At 46.8% G+C, this 14,802-nt stretch overlaps 1 protein-coding gene across 1 annotated transcript in view; it reads right to left on the reverse strand.

Annotated features, from left to right (window-relative positions):
* The window catches only part of osbpl10b (oxysterol binding protein-like 10b), a gene marked incomplete at its 5' end in the record, with an annotated part of 33,251 nt that extends 22,208 nt beyond the window's left edge, over positions 1-11,043 (reverse strand). Inside the window, 3 exons of the mRNA XM_083679429.1 lie at positions 2,257-2,414; positions 3,831-4,098; positions 10,660-11,043. Of these exons, the coding sequence (XP_083535555.1) occupies positions 2,257-2,414; positions 3,831-4,098; positions 10,660-11,043 (810 nt within the window). The remainder of the gene's footprint in view (positions 1-2,256; positions 2,415-3,830; positions 4,099-10,659) is intronic.
* Positions 11,044-14,802: the final 3,759 nt, after the last annotated feature.

Genomic DNA, 14,802 nt, shown 5'->3' on the forward strand with positions numbered 1-14,802 from the left:
TTATGGACTTTAGTGAGGGAGGGAGAGAGGGAGGAAGGGAGGGAAGGAAGGGACTGGGGGAGATGATATGGTAGTCTCAGTGACTTGATGAAATGTGTTTTTTGCGTGTCAGAGTAAGAATGATGTGCCTCAGGGCTAAACATTGCTCCTTGTGCCACAGAGGACACAGATAGCACAGCCAGCTTACCCCAGGGGGCTCAAAGGCACAGCTTGATAAACGGTTTGTGAGGAACAATTGTGTGTGTGTGTGTGTGTGTGTGTGTGTGTGTGTGTGTGTGTGTGTGTGTGTGTGCGTGTGCGTGTGTGTGCGTGCCTGCGTGTGTGTGTGTGCGTGCGTGTGCAGGCGTGAGTGAGGCATAATGTCATTGCTCAAATACACCCAATTAAAACCTCTGCTGTACAATACCCCCTCCGATTAATTTGATTGTGGGCTGCATGTCTTCTCGGAAGCCACAGAAAGAGAAAGACAGAGAGATTGAGAGAGAGAGAGAGAGAGAGAGAGAGAGAGAGACACACACACAGAAAGGGAGAGACAGAGAGGGAGAAACAGAGAGACAGAGAGAGGGAGCGAGAGACATGGAGATAGAGAGAGAGAAAGAGAAAGAGAAAGAGAGAGAGACAAGGAGAGAGGAGCGAGAGAGGCAGCAAGTGAGGCAGCCCATCAGCATATTTCACTGTCTACATTAACTCAGCCTCAGACAGGCAGAGAGACTCACTCCGTGAGCCCTGTGTGTGTCTGACTGATCAGACCACTTCACCCTCAGAGCCACCCTACTGGTGGCTAAGTACTGCCTCCCAGGTGTTGGCACGCACTGAGCTTCCCTGATTAGGATTTAACTCAGTGAATAGGAAGGGAGAAGCGTATTTAGCGTCTATAGTGTTAGTCTGAGGCGTATCATATCGATGAGGGGGAAAATGGAGGAAACAGCCGCTTTGAATAACAACCTTCGGAAAGGATGTGACGCCCTGGCTTAACAAAAAAAACAATCCTACCCTTTTACAAAAGTAAGAGACATGTTTCAAAATGTCTACGGACAACTCCCACACTACAGGAGCAGTTCACTGCAGGATGGATGCCTGATACCCAGTTACTGTGTCATGGATGCAGCAGCATGATGACCCTGTTTGGACGTCCTGGTTAAAGCATGCAGAGATCCCCTGTGTTGACCCTGATACAGCACCACAATGTCAATGAACTCCCTGCCTTGTGACACCATGACGCACAGACCTAGTTGGGGCCTGGGCCTGCTCCACACACCGCCACTGGAGAGAGAGAGAGATGGGGGAGGGGGGAGGGGGGGGGGGTAGAGAGAGAGAAAGAGAGAGAGAGAGAGAGAGAGAGAGAGAGAGAGAGAGAGAGAGGAGTTTGTGTCTACGCCATCTCGGAATCACGGCCATGCTGACTCACCCTCCCCTGTTGTGTCGAGCTGGCTTCCCTCAATCGCCCAAGAGAAACATTCAAACTAGAGCATGGCCAATTAGTACACTTCTTCCTCCCCTTCCCCCCCCCCCCCCTTCCCCTTTAGAATAGAAGTTTGGCAGGAGGAGTACTCTTCTTCTCTGTAAGAACTCCATCGCCCCCAGGAGTGGTGCCGTCACTGTTGTGAGCTATGCCGGCCCTACGGGGAGAATGCCAACCAGCCCGGCTGCTTTCTTCCTCTTGTCAGAGACAAAAAACCCTGAACTGATTCCAGTAGGTAGCTCTAAAAACACAGCACAATACGCTCACTGTATCTCCTCACACGCCAATTCAGAACAAAGCCAAAACACACTTGAGTTCTAACCCTAGACAGAACAAAGGGGAGGAGAAAAATAGGTGTCATTGAAATGCATATGTTTGTGGGTGATGTCGTGCGGACAGAGAACACCGCATATTGTGCTAAACTGCCAGTGTGGATGAGTCATGAGACGTTGGGGGACAGGAAATTACAACCCAGCTCTCTGACAGCTGTGACTAACTGTATATCCAACCTACACAAATCATATCAACAATACCTGACAGGAATTGCCACACTAGCTACTGTAGGAACTCCAGACAATAGTATACATCAGCGGAGGCTGGTGGAAGTAGAAATCGTGGGGGACGGGTTCATTGTAATGCATGCAATGGCGTGAGGAATGCTATCAAACACTCCTCATTCCATTCTATGCATTACAATGAGCCTCGTCCTCCGATTTTCTACCTCCACCAGCCTCCCTTTAGTATACATCATATTTCTCTCCTCCACCAGAGGAGGAGATGGATGTTTTTGGTACCTGGGAGCTGAGGGGCATATCCTTGCCCTTGCGCCTGTGGGCTGGAGAGGGCGCGCAGGTACTGACTGGTAGGGACTGGGAGGAGGAGAGGTGAGCTGCTGCCACTCCTCCGTTCTTCACCTGGTTCTCAGAGGCCTTGGGCCACCCTGCAAGGCTCTCTGGAGAACAGGACACACACAGGACACACTCACTTTAGGAACACACAGAAAAGGAGAATAAAGAGCAAAGAGAAACACAGGTTCACACGACACCAAGCAGTCCATGAAGACAGGGGGAGACACTGAGCACTCAAGGCGGCGTGGACTGTTGACTTTTGGGCATTTTGTGAGGTGGTGATTTATGCGTTATGCACTGTCCATATCAACAGTGGAATTGGGAGTAACATTGGCTGGAGGATTGGACGAGAACTGTGTCCGCTTTCGCTGCCAAAACCGACAACCATTAGACAGCTGACATTTACAAAACGAACAAAAGACTACAATGTCTCCTTCGCTTCCAGAAAGAGATTAGCGCCCTTGCTAATGAGTGTTCTTAAAAGCATTAAGATGTGTTCCCAGATATAAGCTAATGAGTTGTTGGCTGCTGTCCTGGCAGGAATATCACTCAGAGCAGAGCAGCTTGACCAAGAGCAGAGCACTACAATACACTACACTACACTACAGTACACTACACTACAGTATAATACACTACACTACATTATATTACACTACATTATATTACACTACATTATATTACACTACACTACAATACACTATACTACACTACACTACAATACATTATATTACACTACACTACAATACACTACAATATACTACAATACACTACAATACATTACAATACACTACAATACAATACACTACACTACAATACACTACAATACACTACAATACAATACACTATAATACACTACAATGCACTACAATACATTATAGTACACTACACTCCTCTACAGCCAGTTCAGTTTCCTCACAGCCTGGGAAACACTCCACTCTCATTAACATCAGCTATGGCGCCTGGAAAGAAACAGGGCTGCAACTGAGCTCCACGTCTCAGAGATACAGAGACCAAGACAAGTCGTGAGCAGGGCTGGTGGAGTTGGACTCTGGAGGGAGGGGGGCTATGGGAGGAGTTGGGCTCTGGGGGGAGTTGGACTCTGGGTGGAGTTGGGCTATGGGGGGAGTTGGGCTATGGGGGGAGTTGGGCTATGGGGGAATTGGGCTCTGGGTGGAGTTGGACTCTGGGGGGAGTTGGGCTTTGGTTGGAGCTGGGGGTGAGGAGGAGGACAGGTAGGCTGAATGCCTGTGGAGGAGGTAGTCAGCTGTGGGTGGGAGTGAGTGTGAGCTGGGGGTGAGGAGGAGGACAGGTAGGCTGAATGCCTGTGGAGGAGTGGGTGGACAGTGCAGTCTTAGAGTGTAGTAGTGCAATATAACAGGTGGGCAATGATGAGGCGTGAGGCCTTGGGCTGGTTGAGTGTGAGTACAGAGAGGGAGACCTTTTTATTGGACCTTTATTCATCCAGGTTAGTCTCATTAAGATCAAATGTACTTGGTGCTGGTATGAGCTAGTAGACCCACCTGTGGGGCCTGTCTGGACATGGTTCTGGTTCAGACCCTGACTCCGACTGGGACTCTGGCTGCTGTGGCTCTGTGAGACGTGCTGGGCGGCCTGGCTAACGTTGTGCTGCAGGATGTTCAGACACTCCCCCAGGCAGCTGAGCGTGGCTGCAGAGGTGGCCTTGAGCAGCAGCAGGTCCTGGTCCAGGGAGGACAGGGGCCCGCGGGGGGGCAGAGACTCGATGGAGTGGACCAGGTTCTTCTGCTGGCCCTCCACCTGGGTCATCACCTATGCCAGGGGGATAGGGAAGAGCAGCCAGAGTGTTTGAATGACATACATACACACACACACACACACACACACACACACACACACACACCTCAATGCATACATACACACCCACACACACACACACACACACACACACACACACACACGCTTCAATATATTCATACACACCCACACCCACACACACACACACACACACACACACACACGCACACACATTCACAAATCATCATTATCATCATCATTATCATCATCATCATCTCTCAAATAAAGTCTTCGCAAATCTGAGCTAATCAGGCTACATTATTGTGAGATGAAAGGTTTTTTATTATCAATCAGTGTTCAATGCAGGGATCTAATCTTAAGAGCCAATCAGCAATCAGCCTTCATCTCCCAGTAGGAGCAGCCCCAGACAGACTGCCTCCACATCTGTGAAACTTTGCCGTTGAACGATAACTAACAGTTATCCAGTGTGCAGTATTTGAACGGTATTTCTGTATGAATGTGTGAATTGTTCCAAAAAATGTGCATGCACCAAGAAGATACGTGACTGGCTCTACCTCTAGGCAGGACGAGCTGAGAAACCCAGAACAAAGAATTCTACAGAGAGTTGTGGTGGGTGGGTGGCTGATTGTCAATGTCACCTGGGATTCAAGGCAATTCTCACCGACCCCCGTCCCTCACTCAGAGGTAATTCCAGCTGGCACCTCTGCCAGGGCTCTGGGATGTGATGGGTTATTTAGGGCACCTGTGAGAGGGGGAGCGCGGCTGTCTGTCTCTCTCTCTCACACACACACACACTCACACACACTCACACACACTCACACACACACACACACACACACACAACACTCTGGGGACCGTTCACGGTGGGAGAAGTGTGAGTCATCACAGCTCAGCTTCACAGTGGAAGAGAGGAGGTAGCACAAGGCAGAACTCAATTACACACACACACACACACACACATGCACACACATGCAGACAGACACATACACACACACACACACACACACACAGACATGCAAGCAGGCACACATATGCATACACTCTCTCTCTTTGTCTCTCTTTCCCTCTCTCCCTCTCTCTCACACACACACAAACACACAAACACACACACACACACGCACGCATGTACACACATACACACACACACACACACACATACACACACACACACACACACACACACACACACACACACACACACACACACACACACATTCTGTCCCCCTGTGGGTACTTCAGCACAGCGACACAGCCTGTGCTTCATTTACGCTCTTTTATTGCAACATTATTAACAGGAGATTCCCACCCCACACACTGGAGATCATATTTCTCTCACACACACACTGGGGCCTAATAGAGTTCAGAGAAAAGTGGTCTGCAGCGTACGACACAGTCAGCTACACAATACGGCATCAGTGCGTTCTGCCTGCCAGTGCCTCTCATCAGGGAATCGAAAAGGCTACCATACGCGCACAATTTAAATTGCCTTTTTTCTATGTCTAACTAGAATCATCATTTACCAGCTGTAATGATGTAGCTGAGACATAGTATCTAAAGAGGTATTTGAAGAGGACAAAATATCATGTTATGTAAGCCCTCAAACCGGCTAGCATGCTAATCAGTGCTAGTGGTCTGTCGGGCCCGACACCATCACATGGCAGCTATGCATTGATACGGTGGCCTATTTAAGTCAGTCTACACATCCCTCTGTTGCCTATAATATAGTTACTGGTATTGTTGTACTGTGCTATGAGAGTGTCCATATTGTCTTTGTCCCTCCTCCAGCCCCAGCCTCCATCTGCTTGGTTCTGCTCAGTCTGCATCTATCAGGGGGGGGTTCATAAACATATGGGTTCCATGCTAAGGGGGGCTGGTGGAGGTAGAAATCGGAGGACGGGCTCATGGTAATGCATGGAATGGAATGAGTCATGGTATCAAATACATGTAAATACAGATACCACTCCTCATTTCACTCCATGCATTACAATGAGCCCGTCCTCCGATTTCTACCTCCACCAGCCTCCCCTGTTCCCTGCCCAAGTCATATATGATGGTCGTTATAACTAAGATGTGTGTGTTCCTGACTGAACTGACCTGATATCAAATCTAAGGGGCATGGGTGCATAACTCCTTGATGACGGCAGTGCATAGAATAACGGTTTTCGTTTTCACTTCTCAACGAAAGACCGGTTGAACAACACCTGTGTCACCACCTGTGGAGGTGTGTTCTCTAATGACCTGCCAGATCAGGGACAAGTGACAACCAGCACTCCAGGACTGAGCTGTGCTCCCCTGATGTGAACACTGAGCATTCTGGTCTCTCCAGGTTTCTGCTCCATCGTAAAAGGCGGAGATTGAAAGTGGTATTACGCCTGTCACAGCATGCCGACTTAAGCATTGTTCCTGCCGCGAGCACTCTCATATCCCAACCTTCATGAAAAATTAATATTTCATGGGCTTCATAGGATTTTTTTCATAAGCAAAATAAAAAGAAATCACTGTGTTGCATTGAGAGGTGGAGAGCACAGTGCTCTCACCCCTCCTCTCTCTCTCTCTCATCTCTCTCTCTCTCTCATCTCTCTCTTTCTCTCTCTCTCTCTCATCTCTCTCTCTCTCTCATCTCTCTCTTTCTCTCTCTCTCTCTATCCATCTCTCTCATCTCCCTCTCTCTCATCTCCATCTCTCTCTCTCTCTCTCTCATCTCCATCTATCTATCTATCTATCTATCTATCTCTCTCTCTCTCTCTGTCTCTCTCTCTCTCTCTCTCTCTCTCTCTCTCATCTCTCTCTCTCTCTCTCTGCCTCTCGTCATTAAAGTCATGTTGAAGTTCAGTGATTTGTGTTATTACAGGGACAGTCCCCAACTCCACTTGTCTAATAACCACTCAACTCCACACACTGTGTTTTACGAGAGTAATTATACTGTTACTACACAGACATATGACAAACTCAGGAGCCTAAAATGTTACGCATGTTTATTACACCCAGCATGCCTAACTTCACTCAAAAATAAACCGGGCTCACGAATGCAAGAGCAAAGAGCATTGGATACCATATCTCCTTTCATTAAGCCTTTGGACAGAGTGGCCAAAGCCATCGTGTCACCATTGTACTTTGAGCTTGGATGTTATTCTCCGACGGCAATCCTTCTTTTGATCGTGTGGGAATGAGCCGACAACACCGGAGCCCCTGCCTGGCGCTGCTGTCTCTGGGGCAATCAGCATTCTGTCAGAGCAAGCCTCTAATTCCTCCCAGTCATCTGACGGCCAGTGGACAGGCTGAGCTGACATACTGTTCCCTTAAACCAGAGCTCACTTTGAGACGCCTTTGTTCTCAGCTAAGACCTGCGTTGAGTCAGCTTCACCATGAAAAGGAAAGCAAGAAAAGATCCGCCACCGGCAGATAAAATCCATCTCCTCTTTCGTTCCTGTTCTCTCTCTCTCTCTCTCTCCCTTTTTTGGTTTTAGGCACTCCTTCTTTCTTTCTCTCTCTCTCTCTATCACTCTCTCTCTCTTTCTCCCTCCCTCCCTCCCTCTTACTTCCCCACCTCTCTCTCTCTCCCTTTTCCCCTATCTCTCCCTCTCCTCAATAATATCCATAGCACCATAGCTCCCTCTCCCACCCTCCTCTCTGATTCAATCTGCTGGTGCGGTCGTGAGGTTTCCTGCATGCCCTCATTGACTCTGTGTAACACGACACTTCAGTTCCTCTTCTCTCCCCATCTCTCTACCTGTCAGTGAGTCTCAGCCCCTAGGGATTGGTCAATGCAGTGGGATGGAGCCCTAAGTGGAGGCTGGTGGAGGTACAAATCAGAGGACAGGCTCATTGTAATGCATGGATTGGAATGAGGAATGGTATCAAACAATTGTGTCATCCTCATTTCATTCAATGCATTAAACACACACGTTTGATACCATTCCTCATTCATTTCCATGCATTACAATGAGCCCGTCCTCTGATTTCTACCTCTACCTGCGCTATGAACTAACTGGACAAAACATTCCTCAATGACACATAGATATGGGGAGCTACACCTCAGGCAATTTGACTGGTGCAACCAAGACTATTGGTCAAAGTGTGGTGCATCGGATTTACACAAAATCCTAATGTTGTTCCCTTTTTCTAAGGGAGGCAATTTTCTCCCTCCTAACCCATGTGATATCAACCAGTAACAAATGCCTGAAAAGATGGTGCGGGAAAAAAGTTAATACCCTGCTTAAGGCTGCATGCCTTTTAGGCTTCAGGTAATCTTAGATAAAAAAGTAAATACACATATTAAAGCACTATCATCATTTTCTCCACCAAAGAGCTTGCAGAGAAAGCTGTGTCTGAACTCTGAAGACAGACCGCATCCACATCATTGAGGTTTATCTCAAAAGGCCCAGGAGAGCGACCTCTGGAAGGCAGTCTCAGAGGGGATTCCTCCTCTTCTATAAACACATTAACCTCTGGGTTAGACACAACTCATCTTATCCCAGTGGAAAGCCACAGAGGAGTTGTCTGAAGGCCACAGGCATTGACTCAAATACAGCAATATCTCACCCAGAAACGTGAGGTTAGGTAGAGAAAGGCACTGTAGTAGTTCAATCTCCTTTGCTTTGGCAGAGCTCAGATAGTCTGACAGTCAGCCCAAGATGACGGATTAAGAATTCTCATCTCAAGGTGTGGGTTAGGATACGGAGACAGAACACTGCAACTGTCACATAGCAGAACTTCAGTCACACTGAAGTTACTTTTTGTAAGCCGCCTTGGATAAAAGTGTCTGCTACATTACTTAAATGTAAGTGTAAAATGTCAAGTTATAGTGGAAAATACACTTTATTTGGGTAGTCCCAAATAGATGGGCTGTACAGTTCAGTAGATGTTCAACTAACTGTCAACAACATTTCTACGAACTATCCACTAACCCTAACTCCTAAGCCTAACCTTAACCATTATCCTAACTCTAACCCTAACCTAACCCTAACTCTAACCCTAACCTAACCCTAGCTCTAACCCTAACATAACCCTTATCCTTACTCTAACCCTAACTCTAACTCTAACCCTAACCATAACCCTTATCCTAACTCTAACCCTAACCATAACTCTAACCCTAACCATAACCCTAGCAAGCTGTTGCATATCAACAGAGTTGCAGTTGAGAGTTTGAGCAACTGTAGTCTATAGGGGACTATCTAAATCGAATGTGACCAAATAAATACATTCTCTAGTTAAAATTCTAATACTTAAAGTAATAACATCAACAAACCTTTTTACAGGTGGGTGAAAATTACAGGACAGAAAAGGAATGTTTCCACAGTTAACAGCCAGTTCTCTATTCACAGGTTTTCTATATGAAATGTTATCTGCAGCAAAGTATTTAGAGAGGACAGAAAACACGCAAGGCAGCTGCTCAACAAAAAAATGTCTCTATCTTTAGGGGAACTTTTAAAACCTTGCTAAGTATGAATGTTACATTTCCCTTGTTTTATCTAATTTTATACAATGACTACTCCCTCGGGCATAATCCGCTTGAATGAATTATTTAGTCTAACAGAGAGAAGAGACATTTTGAGAGGTTGCTGAATAGTTTCCACCTCACCGCTTTCCTTTGACAGACACAGCAGAAAGGGCTTTCTGCAGCTCAGCTGGTTTTCAATTACTTTCTCTGCCTCCATTTTCATAGTTGAGGGAAGCAGCAATATTGCCTTCATGTCCTATTCTCTAACATAAACATGTCTTAAGATGAGGCATGATTAAGTGCAGCTGATTAAAGCTGATTTGACACTATGTGAAGACGAGACTGGGTTTGAGGCGCTCTTATTGATTAACCTGTGAAATCAATACACAGCCATGGGGGGGGAAAAGCACACAAACAGCTCACAAGTGACCAATGGCTGAGTTGTAATTGATTCGTCAAGTGCAATAGCTAAACCTTGGTGAGTAACCATTTTCTCCCTACTGTAAATGATATGTAAACATTGTGTAAATTGTCACCGATGACTAATCTATCGCGGGGTCCATTACTATGTAGCGAATCTGTTGTATTACAATACACAGAGAATCAAGATGACTCATAGCGACTTTCACTGTGGAACAACATGACAGCAAAGCTGTGGCAATGTCAAAGCAAAATGATGAGAAGCTTCTGCTGTTCAGCCAATATGTTATGCTGACTGAAAAGTCAGAGGCGGAACACGATGGATACCAAAACACAGTAACTAAACACAAGAGATTTAAAAACAAAACATAACACACAATAACACAGCAGACATTTTCCACTTTAAAACAGTGAAAGACAGCACAATGAATACCAAGAAAACACTTGGCCACCACTAGACCCCCATCTCAGTGACACGGTACTGTATCTCACTATACAGTAAGTATCCGGTCTGAACCTCACCTACCACTCAAGGCTTGTACACACTCTATCTATCTATCTATCTAAGACATGAGCCTATCAGTCTATCAGTCTATCAGTCTATCACTCTATCAGTCTATCAATCTCAGCCTCCTCTCCTCAGACAGCTCTTTCAGGGCACCCCTCCCTCCCTCCCTCCGGTACAGCAGCCCTACCTCTTTGACCTCCTGCAGTCTCCCACAGTATTGGTTCCTGGCCCGGCGGGCGGCGGCGGGGGACTTGTGATGGGTGATGGTGACGATGGCGCCCGGCACCCCCACCGCCACCCCGGGGTGTGGCGGCGGCTTAGGCTGCCTCTGGGTGCCAGGCGAGGAGGAGGAGGAGGAGGAGGAGGCGACGGGCGGGGCGGGGTGTGGTGGGAGCAGGGAGAAGCTGCGGGTCCTGCCGGAGGCGGAGGTGGAGGAGGTGGAGGAGCAGGAGGTGCCCTGAAAGAGACGGCAGCAGCAGCAGGAGTGAGAGGAAGGGCAGTCCAGCAGCACGGGCCGCTGCTTCCTCCCAGCAGCCCCGCCGCCATGCTCTGCTGTCACGCACAAGGGCATCTTCTGCCTGACGGGACCCGATCGACCAGCCACGTAGGCAGGGGAGGAGGGGAGGATGGAGGGAGGAGGGAGGAAGGAGGAGGGGGAGAGAGGGAGGTGTACTGTATGGGAGAGACGGAAGTGCAGGAAGAAAGGAAGGAGGGAGATATATTGAGAGAGGGAGAGGGAGGCTGGAGGAGGAGGGTAATGTCCAGGGAGGGAGGCGGTTAGGCGATTGGGAGAGGAGGAGTGAGGGGACAGAGGAGGGGGAAGGTGGAGCATGCAGCCCAGAACATCCTGCTCAGATAGTAGTCAGAGCAGAGCACCCTGCTGCACCGTACCGTCAGCCACTAAGGTTTCACTCTCTCTAGCATTACAAGCACTTTTACAAAACACACTCTGTGACCGCGCAGTAAATCACCTTCAGCCACTGCAGTAAACCTTCATCATGCCCTCACCACGTGGCCTTTATTTCAAGCTACTAAACATACTGTGCATGTCATTGTTATTCTCATCACTATTTCTTACAAAGATGTTACTGTAGCAGCAGTTTGGTTTCGGTATAAAGCAACACAAATTCACCCGAGTTTCTGAGGAATTTGTTTTCTCCACAATCAATGCATATTTCCCTGAGGACATCTGAGGCATTCCACCCTTATCAACCTGTCTCTTGCCATTTTTGTGAAACTCAATCTCAATCTCAGACTCAATCAATCACAATCTTTGTGAATCTCAAAACTCACTCTAAAATACAACTCTTCAAAAACAGACTCTCATTAATTTATTTATCTATTTATTAATTTATTAACTAATGCTTGGATTTATAGAGCGCCTTTCCACCTTACACAGGTGCTCAAAGCGCTTGATATTGTTCGAGGAACTCACCTCATCCACCACCAATGTGTAGCACCCACCTGGGTGTTGCCACGGCAGCCATTATGTGCCAGACAGCTCATTGCACGTCAGCTGTCAGTGGATAAGTCAAGAGAGAATCATATCCTCTAGGCAGACAGTTACGCTTTTAGGAATGTCTCTCAACCTTCCTGTCTCATAGAAGCCATTACCAAACCAATTTCAGCTAATATTTCAGGAGAAACGGATGGGCTCATGTCAGCTAGGCTTAGATAAGAGGCCATCTAATGGGCCTGAGAGTGAAACATGAACCCAGCCTCGAGATCCTCTCAAGGTAAATCACATCAGTCTAGCCACTCAATACAGTCCCTTACTGTGAAACTATTCAACTTTCCACTTCACAGCACTTCTCTCCTATCATTCATGTTTTAACTCACCTACATGTACATCAGGGGAGGCTGGTGGAGGTAGAAATTGAAGGATGGGCTTGTTGTAATGCATGAAGCGGAATGAGGAATGCGTTCTTCATTCCATTCGGTTTCACAACCTACCTGCACCAGCCTCCACTGATGCACAGTATATAGAGTCAATCCAATATTACTGAGATAGAATATCGGAAATATCGGAAATGATATCGAGCGTGATGACAATGTGAAACGTCTGTACTTTAACATGTTGTAAGGACCAATAGTACTGTAAGCTACTGTGTATGTCCATCTAACCAACAAGTTATGAAAAATACATGAATATAAACAATAAAATATGAAAATACAGTGCCAAATGCACACTACCAAATAAAGCGGTTGTCGTTTGAATCCCAGATTGGCCCTTTAAATGGCTTTGTCAAGTGGACATTTATGAGCAGATGTTTAACTAACATGATAAATGCCACTTCAGTGAGTCCCCGTTGGTTGCAGGCAGAACGTAGGTTTTAGTTACGTTTTACTGATGGACCTCGCTGTTGTGACGACAGCAGTGATTCTTAACTGTCAGACCTATTTATAGCAGTTGAGGTAGACATACACTGCTCTGCTTCTCTCCGCTCTCATCTTTAAAATGTAATTGCAGGCTCCTGTGACCCCCTAGACACACGTACACGAACACACACACACACACACACACACACACACACACACACACACACACACACACACACACATACACACATACACACATACACACACACACACACACACACACACACACACACACACACACACACAGAGAGACAGAGACAGAGACAGAGACACACACACACGCACACGCACACGCACACACTTTGTGTAAACAACCGGAATCCTCTCAGCCACACTGTTCTCTCCTCCTGTGCCTTTCAGTTTGTCAAACACTACATCTGGGATAAAGATTTACCGTTCAACTTGGTGGGCAGGGTAAACCACACTTATCACTGTGTGAACTGTGTGAGACAGACAATAGTTGAACAGGAACGTTTGTTTGTTCTTGAAGGGTTATCGTTTCTGAACGCCTCTCTCTGTAAAGCAGTATAGATCAAAATGAAGGCCATTGTGTCCACTGATAGAAGATAGGAACCGATGAGAAAGCAGTGACTCATTAGACAAATATGGAGACGGCCAGACAGGGACTGCACTCTGATTACCAAATCATTTACAGGCCTCTCTGGGCACCATAGAAGCAGGGCAGAGATCGGTTGAAGGAAGTCTAGCAGGAGATCTGGTTCTTATCTCTCACTCTGTCCCTGTTGTTTACACACGGCTCCACTCAGAGGTTGACAAGCCATGCCAAGCCATGCCAAGCCAAAGTCAATGTTATGCCAACCTTACAATCCTCAGTTTCATAAACAAAAGTGCTGTATCAATATCTGTACTGTATCTTTAACTATGAAATGACCTCCCTGTGCTTTCAGATATGGTTGTGTAAATACAGGGCTCCTGAAAGGGATATGATACTTCATTTCCAATATCATGCTTTTAAAAAGGATAAACTTCAAATGTAATGTTACATAAAAGGATAAACTTAACTAACCCACTGTAAACTTGCAAGCAGTGCATTTTTTGCCGGAAAAAAACAAACTCGAGGGATGAAAAATACAGTCTCTCTGCAGTTTCAGTATCACAAGACTGTTGGGCTGTTTGCCATGAACTTGTCTTCAAGCGTCAAAGAGAAAGGAAACTGAGTAGGGCCGGGGAGAGAGAGAGGGAGGGAGAGAGAGAGAGAGAGAGAGAGAGAGAGAGAGAGAGAGAGAGAGAGAGAGAGAGAGAGAGAGAGAGAGAGAGAGAGAGAGAGAGAGAGAGAGAGAGAGAGAGAGAGAGAGAGAGAGAGAGAGAGAGAGAGAGAGAGAGAGAGAGGTCACCAGAAACCAGGAGGCCACTGATTGCTTCCCGCTTGAGCAACTCATAATGCTAATGTCTGAAAGTAAGAATAAGTAGAAAAGTAGAAAACCAGGGAGAGCGAAAGAAACAGAGAAGAAAGAAAGATAAAGGAAAATAGTTGTTGTATAATAACATAATTTCTCCTCTATGGTATCCAGTGTTGTGTCCAATGAGGCCTGTGAACCTCTGTCCCTTTTAGGACATGTTGTGCATAAAGTATTGTGAAAAGTAGGTCATTCAGAATACCCAGCTATACCCCCCCCCCCCCCCCCCCCAATACTCACACACACACACACACACACACACACACACACACACACACAAACACACACACACACATACACAGCAGTATTTGTGGAGACACAAAACAGTCACTCTGTCAGTGCTTCCATCAGTGTGCTTTTGTTCAACAGCTTTGCTATGACGAAATGAGGAGCAGCAGCAGAACTGAATAAAGATGAGTCTCCTCAGGGATAATAGTGAGCATCTGTGCCATCCATCCAAGCGCATTGGCTATAGAGGTTGTGCTGTGTAGAGAGGAGAGGAGGGGAGGAGAGGAGGAGAGGAGGGGAGGAAG

This window comes from Argentina silus, assembly GCF_951799395.1.
Source record: "Argentina silus genome assembly, chromosome: 10".
NCBI classification, from domain to species: Eukaryota; Metazoa; Chordata; class Actinopteri; order Argentiniformes; family Argentinidae; genus Argentina; species Argentina silus.